A 24350-nucleotide genomic window follows, 5' to 3' on the forward strand; every position below is an offset into this window, starting at 1 on the left:
CCTGTCAAGTGTGAGGTTGTCCATTTTGGAAGGACAAATAAGAATGCAGAATACAGGGTTAACGGTAGGGTTCTCAGTAAGATGGAGGAGCAGAGGGATCTTGGGATCTATGTTCATAGATCTTTGAAAATTGCCACTCAGGTGGATAGAGCTTGTAAGAAGGCCTATGGTGTATTAGCGTTCATTAGCAGATGGATTGAATTCAAGAGTCGTGAGGTGATGTTGCAGCTGTACAGGACCTTGGTAAGGCCACATTTGGGGTACTGTGTGCAGTTCTGGTCACCTCATTTTAGGAAAGATGTGGAAGCTTTGGAGAGGGTGCAGAGGAGATTTACCAGGATGTTGCCTGGAATGGAGAATAGGTCGTACGAGGGTAGGTTGAGAGTGCTCGGCCTTTTCTCATTGGAACGGCCAAGGATGAGGGGTGGCTTGATAGAGGTTTATAAGATGATATGGGGAATAGATAGAGTAGACAGTCAGAGACTTTTTCCCCGAGTACAACAGTGTGTTACAAGGGGACATAAATTTAAGGTGAAGGGTGGAAGGCATAGGGGGGATGTGAGGGGTAGGTTCCTTATCCAGAAAGTGGTGGGGACATGGAATGCGCTGCCTGTGGGAGTGGCAGAGTCAGAATCATTGGTGACCTTTAAGCGGCAACTGGATCGGTACATGGATAGGTGCTTAAGCTAGGAAAATGTTCGGCACAACGTCGTGGGCTGAAGGGCCTGTTCTGTGCTGTATTGTTCTATGTTCTATGTATGCCCAGTTCTGTATACCGCTGTCCATAGAAGGTTGTTGCAATGGTGAAAGGAGACAAGAGAGAACAACCAGAATAACAATGGATTAGAATGTGAGGAAAGATTGTATAAATTGACCTTGGATTCACTGGAAAAGTGAAGGTTAAAAGGTGGAGTACATGTTATTTTTAGGATTGTAAAAGGACTAGATAACGTAATCTGTGAAAACATTGTTTAGACCTGTAAAACTGGATGGTATATTTTGTGCTTGCAGAGGTAAGTCAAAACTTATCTTTGAGAATGTTACTGCAATGAACTAGCAGTCAGCAATTGGCCTTCTTTGCCCAAGAAAAGGGTCATCGATAAGGTATAGGTGTAATAAAAATTTTTAAGACACACTATTGAGAGCTGCAAGATGAAAACAATTAAAGAATAGAATAAAGACAGAAACGTATATGTAGTTCATTGAGAATCTAAGGAACATGCAGCAATTACATGGTGCTACAAATATCATTTGCTTTAAAACTGTCTGTGTTTTTATAACACATCTATGGAATAAAAACAGAAAATGCTAGAAATATTCAGGAAGCAGCTGTGGAATCATAGAGCTAATAGGCAACATTTTATGGGGGGGATTGGGGGAGGTAGGGGTGGCAGATTGCTTACAGCTGTGGAAGGACTGCAAACTAATCAAGTGAAAAGAAACCCACCCCAGACCTGTAATGTGCTGCGTTGGGCTGGTTCATCTGGTGAAGAACGGGACTTCTGTTACTCGGGGAAGCAGTCCTGCTCTCAGCTTGGCTGGCAGTTTCAGCAGAGCCAAGACCTCAGTGCTGGTCAGTGCAGCCGGATCTGCAAGAGGTGGCACTAAGAACATAGAACATAGAAAAATACAGCGCAGTACAGGCCCTTCGGCCCTCGATGTTGCGCCGATCCAAGCCCACCTAACCTACACTAGCCCACTTTCCTCCATATACCTATCCAATGCCCGTTTAAATGCCCATAAAGAGGGAGAGTTGAAAATGCGTTGCTGGTTAAAGCACAGCAGGTCAGGCAGCATCCAAGGAATAGGGAATTCGACGTTTCGGGCATAAGCCCTTCATCATTTTTTACATAAAGAGGGAGAGTCCACCACTGTTACTGGCAGGGCATTCCATGAACAAGGCTCAATGAATCCCTGGAGTGAGCTAAGTTGAGGACATGGAGTCTGGTTGCGGGGGGCGGGGGCAAGTGTTTGGTGGGGAAGGTGCTGAGGGGACTTTCCATTCAGTTTACTTTTGAGTTCAAATGCGTGGAATGATCCTTGATGTGCATTCCAACCCCTTGTTGCCCTTGTCCTTGTCCCAGGAGTATTTGATAGGGACAATGTCATGGGAACTTGACTTTTAATTTACTTTTTGTTTAGAGAGTTGGTGGAGTCTTTCCTCTGTATTCAATCCCATGCTGTCCCTGTCCCCAGGAGTATTTGAATGGGATGGTGTTGAGGGAACCTTACTTTCAGTTCAAAAGAGTTGAGGGCTTTACTCCATATTCATCTCTGTGCTGTCCCTATACTGGGAGTGTTAGTTGGATGCAGTTCACTTTCTGTCCAGAGTGAGCTTTACTCTACACTTAACCCCATGCTATCCCTGTTCCAGGAGTGTTTGATGGGGATGGTATGGCAGGAACTTTATTGTCCATTTACTACTTGTTTAAACTAGTAGAATGCAAATGGTTTAACCATGTTTCAAAAAGAGACAAGGGGGATAGGCGATGGGTTTCTGAGAGCAGGTGGAGAGGAAAAAAGTGTGCATGACTTTGAAAGAGAGGGGTAGTTTACCTTTGCTGTGTGAAAGGCTCCTTTCCATGCCTGCCTGCCATGCCAACTGTATTATATCAAAGGGCAGCATAGTACCTGGGCTAATTGGCATGGCAACAAACTCTGAGCCTTTTTATTTCCATGCTCTCCTGTCTACCATGTTATGGGATGGGCTTGGGGCAGTCAGAGGTTTGGGCAGGGCAATGGAAAGGTTTGGCTGGGCACTTGGCCAATGTCGTATGAACTCTCCCCATGTTGAAAACATCTCCAGTAGGGACAGGAAAATCCAACTCAATAGTTCCTGTTTAATGAAAGGTAATCGATGAGAAAGGTTAGTGCTCATTCTCTCCACAGATGTGTATGACTTGTTTGAGCATTTCCAAAATGTTTCACCTTTCAAATTTCCAACATTTGTCATGTTTTGGCGAATTTGTGTGATTGGATTGCTTTTTAATTCCAATTTTGTCAGTAAAGCATTTTTTAAATCAATTTTTATGACTTGATTCTGTTGATAAAATATTGTTTCTAATTGCATGCTTGGAATAATTTATCTCAAAATCAAAACAACAATGATTAACTCCATAAAACGTGTTGTTCAAGTAAAAGGGAATACTTAAAACCAATACATATTTGTTGCCATTATGAGTAATATGAGGAATTTTCCAGTAATGTTTGATGATTAACCTTGTTTAATTTTACTCTGATATAGATGATTGCTGTTGTAAAGTGAAATTCTGATACTATCTCCAAACGTTCTGTTTTGTTTTTCTTTTTTAATCCTTGGCCAACATCCCAGTGGGGTGCAGGGCCTAAAACTGCTTGGACTCTACAGGGAGCCCACTCCTTTGTCCAGAGCAAATGACATTATGTGGCTCCTTTACCCTGTAGCTCTCCAACTTTTCCTTTAATTCTGTAAACAAAGATCTGACCCTGCAATCTTAACTTTGCTATGGATACCATTCTCTACTCGTGTATTCCCCTCTTACTTGTATGTCATTACAGAAGTTAAAATATTTTTAAAACTCACCAGCCATGATCAATGTCATATTGTCTATAACTTGAATTCCACCTTCCTGTCTTCAAAGCAAACTGAAAACTAAACAGAAAGTCACGTGGTACCACACTACCCTCATCAAAGGTCACCATCATCCTGGATTCCACCCCCTCTTCCCTGCTCCCTGTTACCATGGCAGTCACCCTGCTTCACCCAACATTCAGCATGGCAGATGGTGGTAAAGACTTATTTTATGGTAATCTGAATTGTTGGATCATAGTATTCATTTAAAAAAAAACATATTGAGAATCTCTGGAAAAGCATCAAGTTTATATAAAAATGGAACTGAAATATAACTATTAGTATACGAAAACTGTGATACTTCACTTTTCACTAATGCATTTCTTCCTGTGCTGTTTAACTTAGGTGCAAGTACGGACAGCTGTAAGACAGTAGCAAGTCATAGTGGGGTGTTTGTGGAAGTTGGACTGGAAAGCCCATTTATGGAACCAGTGGGGAAAACTGATTCCATTCACTCTTGTAGAGATGCCTGCTGTCGGAAATGCCACTGTAATGCTGCATGGCTGTTGGAGGGGAACTGCTATCTTTTAGACTGCAGACCGCAAAGAAACTGTCAGCTAAACCGAACAGGCAGATCTAACTCAATTCTAATGTTTATTCATAAACTTTCCCCTTGTGGTGATATGCACGGTCCTATGCAAAGAATTTTAAAAGAAGATTTTCATTATAAAGTTGAGCCTAGGACTTCAGATCTGACCACAATTAACAGAACTTCAGGTAAAGGCACATTGTCTGAATATTCATTGGTAGCAAAGCAAAATAATATATTCTCCAGAATAAGACGTGAGGCATCCATACCATTTAATAGTCCTGCAAAGTTGCTGCAAAGAAGTGGTGGTAGTCCCTCTGATGGCAACAAGAATTTAAATCCGTCCGGGCACACAGAACAGAAGAGCAAGAAGCATTTAAAACCACAACAGCATTCAGGCAAAGATCTGCGAACCTCTCAGAAAAGCCTTAAAGAAAATGACACTGTGAATGATCAATTTCCAAAACATTCAGCACCCACTTCAAATGGGAAAAACTTGAAGGAGATACAGACTCTACCTCCTGAGGTAACACTTGATTTTTTTTTCTTTGCAAATATCAGGCTCAATATGCCATATGATGCTTCTGTCTACAGGCAAAGTTAATTTTTGCTTATTTTTCTGTTAATCTCTTCCAACACTAATGTTCCTGGAGCTTTATTTTTGAATGAGTAGTTTAAAAGCTTAATTTTCTAAATATGTTTTAAATATTCTTCCATTATTTGAAAGTTCTCTGAAAAAACTTGGGAAAAATCAGACTTTAATTTTGACAAAAAAAAGTGGAATTGAAGTGTTACTTTTCTCACTAATTTGTTCAGGTCCCTGAAGGAACCTCTTTGCCAAACACTGCTTCTTTGGTTGTTCCTCCTAATTCCAATTTGTCAAGTCTATCAGCCAATCAGAAATGGATGCAAGTCAATGCAACAAATGACAGTATGGTTGAGACACTGTTAGTTACCACCATTCCAACTCCACTCCTGAACACGTTGTCAGCACAAGTGAAAACTACAGCGATGGCACAAGATGTAACTCCTCCTCCTCCTCCTCCTCCTACATCCAACACTTCAAGTGTAACTAATGTTTCAGAAAAACCAGGTGAGCTGAATTTAATGCTTGAGCTGTCATGGTTGGACAGTCACATTTAATATTCATTATTTCACTTCAGTGACATAGGAGACCAGCAGAAATAAATATCTCAACATGAATTCTTCGTTAATTAATAATCAGAAGGCTGACTGCAAAATTCAATATCACACCTTGCTTTTCTGCTGAAGTGATAGAAGTTACTGTGCTACACTTGTACCATCACCAACTGAATGGCTACCTCCTAGTTTTTGTCCTCTTGATTTTAATCAGGCCCAAAATGGGTATAACCTGCTTTGCTGGAGCTATCTGCTGAAGAAAATGTTTGTCTGAGCGTTAAAGGTGAAAAAAAACATTCCGCATTCCCTAGTGTTGAAGTTCTGAGCATTTGAATTAGGAGCAGGAGTGGCTCTTTTGAGTCAGCTCCACCGTTCAATAAGATCATGGCTGATCTAATTGTACTTTGAATTCCACATTCCTGTCTACTCCCAATATCCTTTGATTTCTTTGAGACAAGCATTTTTTCATCACCTTTTCCAAGGAAGAAGAAAAAAATTAGTTTATAGGAGAGAAACAATTCTATTGTTAAAGACATTCCACAACCTAGTTACTGAAGCGCTTCACAGCTAACAAGTACTTTAGAGCATTTTTGGTTTCTGTTTTAAAATTCTTAGAGTTTGAGGAGAGCAAAATGCAAACATGTCAGACTGGTGCTGCTTTCGAGTTATAGCTATTGGAAATGCAGTAACTAATTTAACTGCATTTCAGCATTGAGATAAGTAACAGAAGGATCTGTTTTTTATGACGATGGTTGGGCGTTGGCTGCACATTATGTATTCCTTGCTATTCTGGAATAGTGCAGTGGTATTTCTACATCCAGTTTAGGGCAAACCAAGACTTGGGTTTAATGTCACACAAAAAAAAGATACCTGCAACATTATTGCAGTCTTTCAGTACCACACTTAATTGATCTCTGAGATTTTGCCCCCGGTTAAGGCTGCAGAAACGAAGGCTGCCTTGTGATTTGAGGCAGAGATGAGGAGCAATTTTTTTCCTCCAAGGGTTGTAGTCTTTGGAGCTTCCTTCCCCAATGGACATTTGATGTGGTTTAATTGGTAATAGTAGTGGTACTATAGATCCTTCATTAGCAAGACAGACCAAGGTTATCAGAAATAAGCAGTAATGTGGATTGAAGGCCAAAATCAATGTGGCCATCATCTTATTAAATGGTGTTTCAGGTTAGAGGATCAATGCAAGTGTTGAACCACATATATAATGTTCTCAACTTTGCACATTTGTTTTTGAGGTGAAAACAATTCTGATAAACAATGCAGCCCTGTTTAAACCCTTTTAGTTATTGATTTAAGGGCTCTGTTTGTAAATTAGTGTGTTGTTCCTTACATCTGTATAATGCCATATATTTGTTTTTTTTTCATTTTGTTGTCTCTATCTCTGCTTTGCTATTCTCAAAATCATTCAAGAGCAATGAGCTTTTCAATGGAGATTGGTGTCCAAATCTGTTAAGCATAACAACTCTGAAAAAATATTTACTTGAGTAAGGGATAGTCGTCATCAAGGAGAAATAATGGTACATTTATTAATTCTCCAGAAAGATCAAACCCCATGTCCTTCATTATTGTTTTATTGGATTGAGTGTGACATAGATGAAGGCACTTATCTGGATCACACCCAGAATGCAGAATTACAATGATCATAATTAGTTTACCAACTAGTATGAAAGGCAAATTAACTTGGTGAGAACAGAAATTTAAAATGACAGCTCATTAAATGATTTAAAAATGGTACAAGCTTGTATAATTGGACAATTGAGTGAGTGATTAAAACATGAACTTGATATTTAACAATATTCCTTGATATTTAATTCATGGATTGTCTGTAAAGGAATTAGCTGGATACATTTCTCATTCATTGAATTTACTTTGACTCACTCAATAAACAGAGATTATTAATGGAAACTTCAGGAAAGTTATCTATTGAATGGATAGAATAGAAAACATGTTAATATTTTCAACATACCAAGGACAATCATTACTCAGTACGCTGATTTGGAGTTAAATAGTTAGTTGATGTAAGAAGTTTGTTTGTCCTCTGTATGTTAAAACGTTTTTCTTCTGTGTTAGTGATGAAGGAATTGGTTGTTTCTGCTGGAGACAGTGTGGAGATCACTCTGCCAAAGAATGAGGTTGAACTGAATGCATATGTGTTACCAGAAACGTCTAAAGGTAAGAATTGGATCTCTGGTTCTTGCAAAAGGAATTAAAGTACTTAGTGTGTTGGTATCCTATATGCCTCATTATTCAAATGATTCATATTTCCTTTGCTTTGAACTTCTATAATGCTGAAGCACTTCTTCCATTAATCTTTCAAGACTGATCTTTAACAAACATTATCTTCAAGGATGCACCCTAATGTGATTGATAAAAGGTCACACTTCTTAACTTCTTCAGTCCAGAATGTTTGGGCCAAGGGCTTTGCTGGATTTTGAAATTTTCTAGATTATGCACTAACATTAGAATGTCTAACCACAGCTGAGCCAGATATAAGTACTGTGACATGTAACAGTTAATAAAACATCATAAAGCACACATTAAATCTTTGAAAACTAGTTTGATATTGTGCTGTACTTTTTACAGCTACCACGGTTTTAAGGGGTGGGCAACTGATACTGGCCTTGCCACCACTGTCCACATCCCATGAAAGAAGAATGAAAGCTATATTAAATGTGCATTTTAAATATTTGCCTTTGTTTTACATATCAATTGTATAGTTTACAAACTGTTTAGATCCAATTCCAAAATATAATCTGCACTCAGCACACGAACTGTCTTAGATGCTAAAGTAAATGTATTTTGATGTATTCAAATGGTCATCAAATAAATTAACACCCTTGCATGGACATGGACTTATCGAGTTGAATGACTTATTTCTGTGTTATAAATACTATTGAAGTTTCCTCCATTTAAATGTTGGGGAGGCCACAGACCCAGTTGAATATCCACTACTGACTCTGTTCATGAGTTACTGACTACATCCCACTACTCAACAAGTTGAACCAAGTTGTTCATAACCTTGGTGTTGTATGTAATGGTCTGTGACCATATATCTACAGCAGTACTCTGAACTTGCCAGCTCCTGATACTGTCCTGTGTGCTTTTGTTTCCTTTTGAACTGATCATTCTAAAGCACTCCTGGTGAGCCTCCATCTTTCACTTTCAACAAACGTAAATTCTGCAACTATTCTGCCTGTAACCTCATTCACTTGGAGTATGCTCACCAATCTTCCACTTCATTCTCTGACCAACATTGGCTCCCAGTTGAACAACCCTTCAATTTTCAATTTATCAAATACCTCTGTAACCTTTTTGTTCACTAATAATAAAATCCTCCAGCTTCATAACCTTTATTTCAGAGCTCTCTAATTTTCTCTATTTGATACGTTTACCTCTTTCACACACTGAACATAAAGTTGAATTTCTTCTCAAAATTTGATGCATCTGTGGTCATATGGTTTTGCTAAACAAATGTGGGGACCTGATTGAACAATGGTAACCAAGTTATTTCATGAATCAGTCACCAACTTTTAATTTGGCTATATTATTATAATTATCATTTAAATACTATTTATGTTAGTATTAAAGCGCAAACATTCTTGTATAATTTATAAAACCTGTTGAACCACAAGAAGTCATTTGCTTCAAAAAGTCTAATTGCTGCTTTTCTTCATTTTAGGTGTTAGATATTTTGGCATTTCACCATTAAAATGTTTTGCTGTTGGATCTCTTAAGAGAGTCCTAGGCTTCAAGTCATAAAACACAAAATATGACCCTTAGGTCCAACTCATCCATGCTGACCAAATTTCCCAAACAAAACTAGTCCCATTTGCCTGCATTCGGCCCATATCCCTCTAAGCCTTTTCTGTTCATGTACTTATCCAAATGTCCTATAAATGTTGTAACTGTTACTGCATCTCCCATTACTCTGGCAGTTCATTCCACATATAAACTATTTTCTGTGTGGAAAAAGTTGCCCTTTTTTAAATCTTTCTCCTATCCCCTTCAATTTTTGCCCTCTTGTTTTGAACACCCCAACCTGGTGGAAAAGACCTTTTGCTATTTACCTTATCTATGCCCCTCATGATGTTGTAATCCTCTATAACGTCACCCTTCGACCACCTCTGGAAACAGTCCCAGCTTATCCAGCTTATGACTTATGACTTAAACTATCTGGTCATCATAACAGCACGGTGGGTCAGTGGTTAGCACTGCTGCCTCCCAGCACCAGGGATCTAGGTTTGATTCCAGCCTTGGGTGACTGTCTGTGTGGAGTTTGCACATTTTCCCCATGTCTGCATGCGTTTCCTCCGGGTGCTCCAGTTTCCTCCCACAGTCCAAAGATGTGCAGGTCAGGTGAATTGGCCATGCTAAATTGTTCATAGTGTTAGGTGCGTTAGAGGGAAATGGGTCTGGGTGGGTTACTGTTCAGAGGGTCGGTGTGAACTTGTCGGGCCTAAGGGCCTGTTTCCACACCAGGGAATCTAATGGAATCAAACAACTTTCAATGAACTGTGTACCTAAGTCTTTAAATCTCTCTGTTCAACAATACTTCCCAAGGCTCTAACATTAACTGTCTAAGTCCTGCCCTAGTTCATCTTACCAATTTACAACATTCTTCATTTACCAGAATTAAACTTCAGCTGCTACTGCTTGGCCCAGTGGCCCAATTGATCAAGATCTCTTTGTAATCTTAGATAACCTTCCTCTGTCTACTTTACCACCAATTTTGGTGTTATCCATCAACTTAGTAGCCCTACCTTCTGCATTCTCATCCAGATCATTTATATATATGATATATATAAATGACAAACAACAGTGAACCCAGCACTGATCCCTGTGGAACATTGCTTGTCATAGGCTTCCTGTCTAAAACAAAACCTTCCACTGCCCTCTGTGTCCAACAGTCAAGCCAATCCTTCTATCCAATTAGCAAGTTCTCCCTGAATCCCATGTGATCCAACTCCCTTAATCAGTCTACATGCAAAACCTTGTCAAAGGCCTCACTGAAGTCCATGTTAATAATATTCACTGCTCTGCTGTCATCTATCTTCTTGATCAATTCTTCAAAAAACTCAATCAAGTTTGTGAGACAAAATTCCCTACGCACAAAGCCATGTTGACTATCCATGCTTCTCCAAATGCACGTAGATCCTGTCTCTCCGAATCCCCTCCCACCACTGATGTCAGACTCACCTGTCTAGCTCCCAGGCTTCTCCTTGCAGCCTATCTTAAATAAAGGCACATTAGCCACTGTAGTCTTTTGGTATCTCACCCATGGTTGTAGATGATACAGATATCTCTGCTAGAGTCCCACGATTTCTTCCTTAGCTTCCCACAATGTCCTAGAAATCAATGGGTGGCAATTTATGATGTGGAGCACAATTAGGATGCTGTTCAGAAGTAGTGAGAATGAAGTTCTTGCACTCTGGAGTAAATCCTGAGATTCTTTTTGTGTAATTCATTGTCCTCATCTAATGATTTATAAACAATACAATTTTTTAGACTTATTTTTAACCTGCCACTAGCTTTTGAATATCATTTGATTGTGAGCTATATGCAAAATCATAGTTTGAAGCCTGGTGCTTTTTGTTGTGAAGTATACAGAATTTTGTTTTCCATCTTTATTGTTGTTAGATTCTTTAATGAAGAATATTTATAAAACTAAAGGACAAATGTTGCCCATTACAGATGGAGACAGGAGAATCTGTTCTGGAAAAGGGGAAGATGGCAGAAAAACTAGAGGAAGAGTTTAGAGTGATATTGGCCAAATGTTGGTACATAGGACTAGATATCTGATCGACATGGATGAGTCAGGTCAAATGGGTCTGTTTCTGTGCTGTACATCTCTACAATTCTGAGTCTTTCTTTACAAAAGTAACCAAGGTACTTCAGTAACTTTGAAAGTGAAAGAAATTAGTCTTAGTAAAGAGAGTAGTTGAAAAGTTTACAAGGTTGAAGTTTGTTAAATTCCCTGGATCAAATAAACTACTTTTGTAGAGTGTTGAAGGAGGTGGCGTTCAAGATGATGAGTGCATTGGTAGTTATCTACCAAAATGTTATAGATTCTGGCAAGCTTGCTGCAGACTGGAAAGTAACAATAATAATCCCACTATGTAAGAAGGGAGGGAGAATGGATAACTACAGATTTGTTACTTTGTGAGTAATAGGGAATATTTTAAAATCTCTGACAGAAGATGCGATAACTGAGCCCTTAAACAAGACTAGTGAAGTTGGGTTGAGGCAACATGGATTTATCAAAGGAAAATCATGTTTGATCAAGTTGTTGGAATTTTTTTTGAGGATGTTACTGTGACGTTGATAAAGAAGAGGCAAAAAATTTTCGAGAAAATTTTAATAAGACACACCACAGCAAATCAACAAAGAAAATTTGTATGCGTGGGATGAGCAGTAGTGTGTTGACACAGATTGTGAATTTGTGACCAAGTGAGGTGTAATTGGCACCTCTTTTTAATCCCCTCTTGGTCCATCACAGCAGTTTGCACATTGGGCTCCTGTTTCAGTTAAAACATAATTCATTAAATGCAAATTAAGGAGCCAAAGCACAAGGTTTTCTTTAACGAAAGGCAAATTTTATTGACTGCTACCTTCTAGGAAAATCAATAACCAGTCCATATCAAATATGGGCAAATACAGGTAGAAAGGAGGAGGGTTAGAGTGTTGATATAAGCTGGAAGGTAAAGGCAGTTGCGCCCTCGAGTTCATCGAAATCTTGAGATATTAGATTTTAAACTGGAGTCCAACTGGTGTTCAGTTCTGTTTCTCCAGTCGTTGTGGTGAAGTTGTAGCATTTGAGTTCTCTGTGAACAGTTGTTCCAAGTTGCTTTTACACAGAGCAGTGACTTTTGAGGTTGGTATATCTCCCAAAACATAACTTGGTAATGCAGAGTAAAACAGGATGCAAATTTCTTGATACTGACTTCATTGTCTGGTTTTGTTTTTCCATACAATGGTAATTTCAATTTTGGCAAGTTGTCTCAGTTTATGGTCAGCTTGGTATTTGTAACTGTGAAAAGTCAATTTAGTCCATGAAGATTAGATTAGACTTAGTGTGGAAACAGGCCCTTAGGCCCAACAAGTCCACACCGACCCGCCAAAGCACAACCCACCCATACCCCTACATTTACCCCTTACCTAACACTACGGGCAATTTAGCTTGGCCAATTCACCTGACCCGCACATCTTTGTGACTGTGGGAGGAAACCGGAGCACCCGGAGGAAACCCACGCAGATCCCAGGTACTAAAATCAGATGATTGAACTTGAATAGTGAACAACCATATTTACCTTTATCATAGCAAATTAATAAATAGGAAACTGAAAGCAGGGATAAATGGATCATTCTCAAGATGGTACATGTGTGATATTGCAAAGCTCAGTCCACAGCTGTTCACAATCTTAAATGGTTTGGACATGGAGATCATTGTTATCTTACAAGCTTGTTGATGACATAAACTAGGTGAAAATGTAAGCTTTGTAGAGAATGTAAAGAGGCTTTAGGGAAACTTGGGCTAAGTGAATGAGCATGAACATGGCAAATGGAATATAACATGAATAAACGTGAAGTTATCTAATTTGGTAGAAAAAACAAACACAGAATGTTACTTAAGTAGTGAGAGATAGGGAAGTGCTGGTAACTAAAGGGATGTCCAGTGTCCTTTTTCATGAGCTATTAAAAACCAGCATGTGGTTCGGCAGGCAATTGTATTGTTGGCCGATGTTACAAGTGGATTTGAGTACAGAAGAAAAGATATTGTGATATAATTATGTAGACCTGGGATAAGATCACACCTTGGTCATCTTATCTAAGGAAGCACTACTTGTCGTTCAGAGAATGTATAAGAGGTTCTCCAGATGAACCTTTGTAATGGCAGAATTGTCTTCTGAGGAATGATTTGAGGAAATTGGTTATGTAATCTCTAAAATTTCAAACAATAAGAAGCGATCTCAATGAAACTCATGAAGTTACTACATAACGGGACAAAGAGTGATGTAGATAAAATGTTTCTCCTGGTGACTCTCGATCTAGAATAAGCCCATAAATTATAGCAGTAGAATTTGGCCTTTTGGTTTATCGGCTTTGCTCTGACGTCTGATAATCCTGAACTTCCCTTTCCTGCCTTTGCCCAAAACCTTTGATTCTCTTAATGACTAAGAATCTATGTCAGCTTTGAATATGCCTAATGACCCACGCCTGACAGCCCTTTTGCAGTAAAGAATTCAACAGGTTCATCACACTCTGAAAGAGGAACGTTTTCTTCATCTCTGTCTTAAATGGTCAACTCCTTACTCTGAGATTGTGCCTGTGGTCCTAGACTGTCTCATGAAGAAATCAACCTGTTTGCATCTACTACCAGTATCTTTTATATGTTTCAAAAAGGTCTCTTCAAGTCTAAGCTCTTTAACATCTCCTCAAAACAAAATCTCCCCAGACCCAGGGTCAACCTAATGATCTGATTCTGGACTGCGTCCAATGCCATGATATCTTTAAGGGGCCCAAAGCAAGTAGTTAAGTTGTGGAGTAATTAGTGCCTAGTATAATTTTAGCCAGACCTCCGTACTTTTATACCTCATTTCTTTTGAAATAAAGACCAACTATCCTTTTGCCTTTCTTCTTAGCTATTGAGCTTGGATACTAGCATTTTATGATTCATGCACTAGAAACCACAAATCTTCCTGTGTTGCAGCTTTCTGCAGTCTTTCCTCATTTAAATAATATTCAATTTTTTTTACTTCTGGCAAAATACACAACCTCTCACTTTACCACATTGTATTGTATCTGCCAAGTTTTCACTTACTCACTTACCCTGTCTTTATCCCGCTGTACAACTCCTCATGATTTAGCTTCACATTACTTTTGCTCCTTCTGCAAACCTGGCGATACTATCTTTACCTCTTCATCCAGGTCCCCAATATATTTTGTATATAATTGTGACCCCAACAATAAATGCTGTGGCACTCACCCTGTTCATTTGCCACCCTGAAAATGTACCCTTTATCCCAATTGGCTATCCATGCTAGTATTTTACCCCAAATATCATGGCCCTTTATCTTAAGAAGCCTTACATGTGATACTTACAGAATGTCTTTTGGAAATCCAAGTATATTACATCTACTGATTCCCCTTTTTCTACGCTATTTGTTGCTTTTTCAAAGAACTATAATAAACGTGTATAGCATGAATTCCTCTTCATGAAACTCTCCTGGGCTATGTGTTTCTTAATGCCATTGTTACATCCTTTATAATACTCTAATATTTCCCAATGCCACTTAAAAACAGGTAACTATAGGCTAGTTAGCTTTTTTCCTTTTTGATTAAGAAGAAAAGTTATTTCTGACTTGGATGAGGAGGAATGTCTTCATTCAGAGGTTGATGTTTTGTTTGCAATTCTCTATCCCAGATGACTGTCTAAGTACATTCAGAACAGAAATAGATGGATTTTTGGTGACTAATGATATGAAGGGGTCGACAGATAGTGTGGGAAAGTGGCATTGAGGCACATGATCAGTAATGACAAATAAGTAGGCTCTTTGGGCTGAATTGGTTGCTCTTGTATTCATTATTAGTGAGATTTGTATTGTTTAGACTTTACAAAGTAGTTTTACCTCTAAGGAATGAAGAAAAACTGTTACATTTCTTTTAAGAAATTATGTGAAATATAAGTATTTTCAATATAGTCAGTTCTGCAATAATGCGCTCGTTCCATTCTTGTGCAATCTCATGTTATAAGAAAATCGCATAATAGCAGCAGCATTTAAACTATTGAGGCCAGAATCTGTTATAACCAATACACTTTAGGAACAGTGTCCCGATTCGGCAATTGTGTTCTAGTAAATTTGTGGTAACGAAACACGCAATAGAGCAGAATGACGTGTACTCATTGAATATGCTGACTCTTTTTAGGAATTTATTGGTGTCATACAGCTTCTTATGCTGTGTTTATCTTCCAAATGTAATTTGACCAAAACTAACTTGAGAATACCCGAAGAGCTGCCTGAATATAAGACTTCCCAAATTAGCTACTTAAACAAAAAAAAACATGAAATACTAAGGCCAGTCTGACAATTCTAGTATAACCAAATCAGTTGGTCTGTAGCAGACATCATCTGAGGAGTACCTTGATGAGGCTTGAAAATATCAGTTGCTGCATAGGTTGGAATATTCTTAAATATCAACAATGGGAATGTCACAATATTGAAAGCATTTCCTTACATTTTCAAGTGTATATAATTTTGCCCTTAAGGAATTACTGTTGCAGCAAGAACTGGCTTTAAATATAACACGGCTTTAAATATGCTTTGTTCATATTTTCAAGGATCGAGCTATAAATATGATTGGCAACTAAGCACCCACCCACAGGACTATATGGGACAGATGGAGGGCCAACACTCAAAGACTCTGAAACTTTCCAGTGTAAGTGGATGAAATAATTAATGACTTAAGTAACATTGTAGTTATTGTAATTACTGAATTGTTCAGTGGTTTCTTCCTTAATGTTTTAGATCAGGAACATTAGTGCTCCAACACTGTCAGTGATGTGAATGAACGCAGTATTAGATTACTTAGTGTGGAAACAGGCCCTTCGGCCCAACAAGTCCACACCGACCTGCCGAAGCGCAATTCACCCAGACCCATTCCCTCCATTTCACCCCTTCACCTAACACTATGGCCAAGTTAGCATGGCCAATTCACCTAACCTGCACATTTTTGGACTGTGGGAGGAAACCAGAGCACCTGGAGGAAACCCACACATACACGGGGAGAATGTGCACACTCCCCACAGACAGTTGCCTGAGGCAGGAATTGAACCCGGATCTCTGGCACTGTGAGGCAACAGTGCTAACCACTGTGCCATCCACATTGTTGTAGAAGGCAATTTTTGTTTTTGTTTTGATGCAAGTTATTAGCAGTTAGATATCTCATATCAATAATCAATTTGGAAATATCTAGTTTCAGGGTATTTGTCCTTTTCATGACCAAATCTTGGACATTTTCTAGATGTGATTTATGTTATTTAAGTAATGACCTAAAAGAAGTAGGCCCAGGGTTTCCAATGATGGCAACTTTTATGTCAGAAGACTTCAGAGAACCTAAGCCGTGTCCTCAAATTCAGCATTTTCTATTTTCATAGGAGCATTTAGTTCACATATTTGCTCTTATTGAGGCATTTGGAAATTTGAATGATTAGCTACTTACAGTCAAATCAGATTTTGGACTGCCTGGTGTTTAGGACCCAGAGTGTAGAGATTAGACTCGGTAAGACACTCAGTGCAACCCTCTAGAGAGTTGAGGTACTATCATGGTCATGGTGTCAGGCCACCTTAAGGTGGGAGTCAGATGTCCCTTGGTAGGGGGAGGGTATCGAGCATCCTCTGGATTGGTGGTCAGGTGCACTTCAGGATTGTTGATTGTCAAGAAAATTGTGTCTCTCAAATGCATAAACCCCATAAAGTTGTCCAGCTTGCCAAGATCTATTGAAAAGCATCACGAAGTGCTTGATGAATAAATGTTCTTTTCTGATTTGAGTGTAGCCTGCAATATGGAACTTCAAGTAATAGAAATTTATTTTTCTCCTCCTGTGCACAAGTACTTGTGGATAACTTGATGGTTGACCTGATAGGGGGAAGTAGACATTAAGTTGGCATTAGGGGTATAGAGTCATAGACATGTACAGCATGGAAACAGACCCTTCAGTCCAATCCGTCCATGCTGACCAGATATCCCAACCCAATCTAGTCCCACCTGCCAGCACCAGGCCCAAATCCCTCCAAACCTTTCCTATTCATATACCCATCCAAATGCCTCTTAAATGTTGCAATTGTACCAGCCTCCACCACTTCCTCTGGCAGCTCATTCCGTACACATACCACCCTCTGTGTGAAAATGTTGCCCCTTAGGTTTCTTTTATATCTTTCCCCTCTCCCCGAAACCTATGCCCTCTAATTCTGGACTCTCCAACCCCAGGGAAAAAAGACTTTGTCTATGTATCCTATCAATGCACCTCATAATTTTGTAAACCTCTATGAGGTCACCCCTCAGCCTCCGACGCTCCAGGGAAAACAGCCCCAGCCTGTTCAGCCTCTCCCTGTAGCTCAAATCCTCCAATCCTGGCAACATTCTTGTAAATCTTTTTTGAATCCTTTCAAGTTTCACAACATCTTTGTGATAGGAAGGAGACCAGAATTGCATGCAATATTCCAACAGTGGCCTAACCAATGTCCTGTACAGCCGCAACATGACCCCCCAACTCTTGTAATCAATACTCTGATCAATAAAGGAAACCATACGAAACGCCGCCTTCAGTGTCCTATCTACCTGCGACTCCAATTTCAAGGAGCTATGAACCTGCACTCCAAGGTCTCTTTGTTCAGCGACACACCCTATGACCTTACTATTAAGTGTATAAGTCCTGCTAAGATTTGCTTTTCCAAAATTATTTGAATTAAACTCTATTTGCCACTTCTCAGCCCATTGGCCCATCTGGTCAAGGTCCTGTTGTAACCTCCTTCGCTTTCCATTACACCTCCAATTTTGGTGTAAGAAATGGATAGAGGGCCATCAGAGTATTAGGAGCTGTGGGGGTTGGATATAGGATTAAGGGTGTAAAGTGGCATGTGCTAAAATGGATGGGACGTGGGGTAAGGGAGAAACGAAGGCCGGAAGAAGGTCTTTAAAATTTTTTTGCCCAGCTAACCTTGGGATCTGGCAGCCTCCTCAGCTCCTTTGAGATTGCCCAGGTCCATTCTCAACCAATCTGACTCCCAGTATCCAATAATGAAGATTTCATGGTAATGCCATCTGGTTGGGAAAAATGGTGTAAAAACTGAATTGTTCAGTTGTTGCGTTCATGAGTACAGTGAACACTGTTGCATGCAATATTGATGTTGTCATGACTTAGTGCTGCAGTGCAGATGTCTATGGCTTCCTTAAGCAGTTCATGGATGGAAAATTTAGCAATGTCAAATGAGCACATGGATACTACATGGCTATTGATATGTAAGTCCTGTTATGGTCTTTGCAAATGCTATGGAATTCTCCACCATGTAAGTGGAAAGCTTACTCAATACTGGTTGTAGCAATTCACCCAAACACTTGGCCACTTCACATTGTGCTGAATCACTTATAAAGCTTACAACACCAAAACAGGCCCTTCGGTCCAACTCGTCAATGCCAACCAGGTTTCTTAAACTGATTTAGTCACATTTGCTTGGGTTTGGCCCATGTTCCTGTCAATCTTTCCTATCCATGTATCTGTCCAAATGTCAGTCGTGGATAAGATTGTGTATACATATGTGTGGATACAGTGAGCTCTGAGGACAAACCCAATCATAAGTCGTCTGGCACCTCATTGCTGTTGTGCAAATGCAGCATGTTTCTAAATAAGGCTGTCAAGTCAGGATGAGAGGCAGATCCAATGGATACAAATTTGAAATGGTCATTAAGGATGCTGTGCATTTTGTTGATTGTAGTCATGATTGTTTTGAATAACTACTCCAATTGTTTTATTAGATTTTTGGATACTTGTGTCCTTGAGGCTTCACAGTCTGCCAGGCATTCACAAAACATATGGAGATTGGGCATGTAATTTGGAATCCTGCATTATGCGTGTGCTGGATCAGTTAGGTGTGTCTTTATGGACTCACTGTATTCAGTAGACACTGGTTTGGGTCAGGCTAGCTAGATTGAACGCAGTTTAAACGCAGCAAATTCTTTTCCAATTTGATGTGAGCTGATGGAACACCAAGGCTGGAGCCATACAGAAGGACAAAATTCTCACTTTCAGACAGTTCGTGATCGGAGAGCTTTACTACGTTTAGTGGCAGTTTTTCATTGCGTTGCCAGAAACTTCACTGAAATGAGTTTATGGCAGGCCCATTGTTACCAGGTTCTGGTTATGGTGCAGCCATCTATTGAAACAATGTAGCAGCTTTAACAGCTCAAATAGAAAAGTACTCTGTGTTTGTCTACTTCTGTATTATTTGCATGGGTTTGACATTTTTTGAGATTTATTTGTACAATTCTAATACTCTAAAACAATTAGTTTTTTGTGCTGATGTTTGTAAATCTGACTTTTCATTCCAGCAAAATTGAGATATTAACCTTAGGTATGTAAAATGCAGGAGTTGTCTGATGTCCGTTCTCAGAATCTATATTTAAATAGTACAATATAATATTCTAGCTGCAGAATAACCTTTTGGGAATGAACAGTCAAAAATGCTGAGGCTAGAGGATTGACTGACTGACTGAGATGGGAAAGTATAAACGTGGCATGTGAGCGGATCTATTTCATCTATTCCCAAGCAATCTGCTTTACTGTGTTAAAAGTTTCAGTATTGACTCGTGTTGGGAGTAATTTGTTTCTGGTTGGTGCAAGGATAAATCCACAATTTTAAAGGCTGATGCATTGTTGGAAAACAATGGGGAGGTAATGTGGTTTAAGTTTTGATATTCATAATTCCGATATGCATTGTATGTAGTATATTCTATCCTATTCTGAAGCAATATGTTTTGCTTTATGTGATGGAAATAAATGTTAAAGATCATTTTAGAGAGGAGATCCAAGATGGCGGCGACTCAGCAAGTCTGAGTTTACAGTGCTCTTCCCAAAACCTGGGTAAAGTGAGTTACTCACCCCCACCACACTTACCAAACCACCCAAAAAAATTTTCTAACCTTAATTAGCTGCTTACTATTATATTTAAGCAGTTTAATATTAAGTGGATAATGAGTAAACCAAAGGGATCCCGCAGCTCTCAGAAAACAAAGACCCCTCCCCCACCCTCCTCTCCTCCTCCGGCTGCAGCTGATGTAAAAACAGGCCTTGTAAAGATGATTGCCAGGCTGGAAACGACACTCGTCAATTTCATCGCAGAATCCGGACAGAGATGGAACTCATTCGAAGGAAAGTTACAAAAGCACAGCCAGGCTATTGAGGAACTGCAGGGCCGAGTGGAGGGGGCGGTGCTAAAGGCCACGACCTCCGAGGCTGCAGCACAAACAGCTGCAGAACAGGTGCGAGCTCTGGAGCAGAGAGTCCGGGCCTTTGAAATCTACATGGATGACCTGGATAATAGAAATCGGAGAAAGAATATCCGTCTTCTGGGCCTCCCTGAACAAGAAGAGAAGGGACAGTTAGCAGTATTTCTGGAGCGATGGTTGCCCCAGCTTTTAAACCTGGGGGCTGAAACTGACCGGGTAAGGGTGGAGTGGGCCTACCGGGTCGCAGCACGCGGATCTGGCCCAAACCAGCGCCCACGCCCGGTCCTGTTCCGGCTGCAGAGTTATAGGGAGAGGCAAATACTCCTGGATGCCTCCAGAAATCTTGGAAAGGATCCTAAAGCTATGATTCATGAAGGATCCAAGATTATGTTATTTCAGGACTTCTCCCCGGCTTTGGCACGAAGGAGGAAGGCGTTTGATGAGGTGAAGAAATGTCTAAGGAACTTAAATATTCAATACACCTTACGCTACCCAGCGACGTTATGCTTTAACCACGAAGGATCCGAGTATAATTTTAGATCACCAGAAGAGGCTAAGGAACTTTTAGACTCGTTTAAATAAATCGTAAGAGACAATTAATGTTGGCTTGCCTCGTCCACACTCCGTGGGGAGAAGTGGATACTTTACTCTACTTTACTTTTGCTCCTGGGAGCAGGGTTGTTTTCCCTTGCTATTTTATATTGCATTGATGCTATCAGATATACTCAGGTATGGGTGGGGAGGGGTGGGGGTGGGGCGCTCACGGTTAACTCTAGCTCGGTATTATATCTAAATCCTATTAAGGAGCGCCCGGGTCAAGGGTGGGACACTGTTTGGGAGAGGATATGGTGGACCTTTAGAAAGGAAGTAAGGCCCCCTGAGAACAAGGGGGAGGATCTCCATTCAAACATGTTTTTTTTTGTTCTTATTGTTTGGAAATAGTTTCCTTTTTATTATACTGTTATGAGTGTATTAGAGAACATTTTCTCTTGTTTGAAGGATGTAAGTGACTCAACTATACACTCTGGATAATTGTGGATTAGATTAGTAGTTAACTGAGTTTCATTGTTTTTCTTTCTTCTTTAGTATCATTCCTTTGAATTTTGATGATTATATATTTAAGATCTATTTTTATATTAATGTTTGTGCTTGAAAGTTCTGTTTATTTTTGTAAATCTGTCAAAATATTAAATCTCTAATAAAAATATCTTTTAAAAAAAAAGATAATTTTAGTGCAACTCCAATGTTTATGCGGTGTATGGCATTGTAACTTAAATGTATTTGAATTTTTCAGCTTTCAATTGGTTTCTACATGTTTAAAGTAATTGTTCAAGGGGACAATGCATATGGAGAAGGATCAGTGAATGTTACTGTCAAACCAGGTTGGTATTTGTGGTTTTAAATATGACCAAGAATAGGAGGAGGTAGAAAATCAGGACAAAAAAATTCTAGAAAGCTAAAGTGTATGTGCAGATGCTAACAAGTAGGTGGGCAAGTTGTGCTTTGAAAATGCCAGTATTTACCTACTGACTGTGTAATCTCTCAGGTGGGCTTGCATGGATTTGAAGTGAAATTTTTGAATACAGATGAAAGTAAATTGAGATACTCCTCAATTGGGTAAACAATTTTGTTCAATCTTATGGCTGTTTTAAAATGTGTGAAATATCCTTGCTTTCAGAATGTGCTTTTTGTTTTGGTCTAGAATCGTGTAATCGAGATTGCAATTTTTAGTCTGAAAGCAATGTAAGAACAAATGTCCAAATGTTACCACATGCTGTAATCTTTTCTTATTTAAAAAATCATTAGAGTTGGTAAGTGAACGATATATATTAATTGCATAAGTTCACTTTGTGGATGGCATTTAAACAATCAATTTGTTGCAATTTCATGTTGATTTCATTGAGAAGGCAGATTGATTATGGGAGACTTTAAATGCCTTTTTTCTTGGTAGTTTGTTTTTTAAGAGGCAATACATTCCGTTGCACGCTGTCTAGATTTATCATCAGATAGTCTCTCGTACTAAGTCTTGTAGAATTTGAGACCATTTATATTTCTGTCATCTGGAAGCAATTCATGTCAATGATTTTACATGATAAGTACCTGTGACCACATCTATAATGGAAAAATCTGTCATGTAACTATACCTATTTAACAAATACTGACTCCACTGACACAAGGTTACAATGTCATAGAGTCATACAGCATGAAAACAGACCCTTCAGTCCAACTCTTACATGCTGACCAGGTTTCCAAAACTGAACTAGCCCCACTTGCCTGTATTTGGTCCATATTTCACTAAACCTTTCCTATTCATGTACCTATCCAACTGTTTTTTAAACCTTGTCATTACATCCACGTCTACTACTTCCTTTAGCAGATCATTCCAGATGAACATCACCCTCTGTGAAAATATTGCCCCTCGGGTCCCTTTTAAATTTTTCTGCTCTCACCTTAAACCTATGCCCACTAGTTTTGGACTATTCTATCCTTGGCTATTCACTCTATCCATGCCTCTCATGATTTTATAAACCTTGATAAGGTCACCCCTTAGTCTTCAACACTCCAGGGAGAAAAGTCCCAGTTTATACACCCTCTCCATAAAACTCAAAACCTCCAGTCTTGGTAACATAGTTGTAAATATTTTCGACACCATTTCCAGTTTAATAACATCCTTCCTACAGCAGAATGACCTGAAATGGACACAGAACTCCAAAGTGGCCTCCCCAATGTCTTATACAGCCACAACTTGATGTCCCAACTTCTGTAGTAAGTGTCAAATGCCTTCACCACCCTGTCCAGCTGTGATGCCCAAGGTCTGTCTGTTTGACTGCACTCCCCATGGCCCTGTGGCTAACTGTGTACTTCCTGTCCCCACATTTAACAGGAGAAGCAAAACTCTCTACTAACTGCCATCTCTGCCCCTTTAACAATTAGCGCACTTAGACTTGTCTAAAGCTGCCACCATTTGTTCACTCCAAGCATTTGCACACACTTGCAGCTTATAAATGTGCAAAATTTGGTTTGTCTTACTGAAATGTAAGGCCTCACATTTATCTAATTAAATTTCGTCTGCCACTTCTCAGCCCATTGGCCCATCTGATCAAGATCTCATTTTACTTTCAGATAACCTCCTTCACTGGCAGCAGGGAGGCAACGCACCATCCTGAAGTCTCATTAACAAAAATACCTGTTGTGCCCTGATTGGAGTGTGCCCCCTATCACAATTGCTTGCTTGGACCTTGGCATACCCTGCTTAACAGCAGAGCCAGCCCCGGTGCCCAAGTCCTGGTTGATACTGATATTTCCCTTTGAAGCTATCCATTCACTGCAAAAGTGTCCAAAAGATACACTTGTTTGAGAGAGGATTAGCCACGGGAGATACCTGCACAACCTAGCATCCACCTATCTACCGGCAGTGTGTCTACCTCCCTGAATCATTCATCAATCACACGCTCTGCCCCCTGTATTCTCCTCAGCATCTTCAACTGCCTCTCAGTTGATCCAAACAGTCTGAAAGGCGCCAAAGCCAAATGCACTTCATGCCAGCATAGTCACCAGGGACAGTCAACTGCTTTCCTTTCTCACACATCTGACAGGAGGAACATAACTCTCTACTAACTGCCATCTCTGCCCCTTTACCAATTAGCGCACTTAGACTTGCCTAAAGCTGCCACCATTTGTTCAATCCCAGCATTTGCACACACTCGTTGCTTATAAATGTGGAAAAAGGTGTTTCTAACATCTAGTATGTTTAGACAAGAATTTTCTGAATAACATTAATAAATTTCTAATCGGGCTGATTGAACGTCTTTTTTTAAACAAAAAGGAATAGCATTCACTTCATATTGAAAGATCAAGTCCAAAAAATGGAATTGATGGAAGAAAGGAACAGAACCTTTTTTAAAACTTATGTTTATGGATTGTATGGATCCAGCTGACACTGTTTTAAAATATAACAGAGTGGCGTAAAGATCAGGGGATCAAAGCAACAGAACTTTTTCATTTCAAAATACTAAATTATTAAACACTACTGAGCTTTCTAAAAATACATAAACGATG

At 39.5% G+C, this 24350-nt stretch overlaps 1 protein-coding gene across 4 annotated transcripts in view; it reads left to right on the top strand.

The window, feature by feature from the left end:
• The window catches only part of LOC132829960 (dyslexia-associated protein KIAA0319-like protein), a 109488-nt gene that overhangs the window by 25122 nt on the left and 60016 nt on the right, over nucleotides 1–24350 (top strand). For all 4 annotated transcript variants that reach the window (XM_060847389.1, XM_060847390.1, XM_060847392.1 and 1 more), the window contains 5 exons: nucleotides 3956–4665; nucleotides 4956–5232; nucleotides 7362–7463; nucleotides 15628–15725; nucleotides 21586–21673. In XM_060847389.1, coding sequence (XP_060703372.1) covers nucleotides 3956–4665; nucleotides 4956–5232; nucleotides 7362–7463; nucleotides 15628–15725; nucleotides 21586–21673 — 1275 coding nt within the window. The remainder of the gene's footprint in view (nucleotides 1–3955; nucleotides 4666–4955; nucleotides 5233–7361; nucleotides 7464–15627; nucleotides 15726–21585; nucleotides 21674–24350) is intronic.

This window comes from Hemiscyllium ocellatum, chromosome 30 (genome assembly GCF_020745735.1).
Source record: "Hemiscyllium ocellatum isolate sHemOce1 chromosome 30, sHemOce1.pat.X.cur, whole genome shotgun sequence".
Lineage (NCBI taxonomy): Eukaryota > Metazoa > Chordata > Chondrichthyes > Orectolobiformes > Hemiscylliidae > Hemiscyllium > Hemiscyllium ocellatum.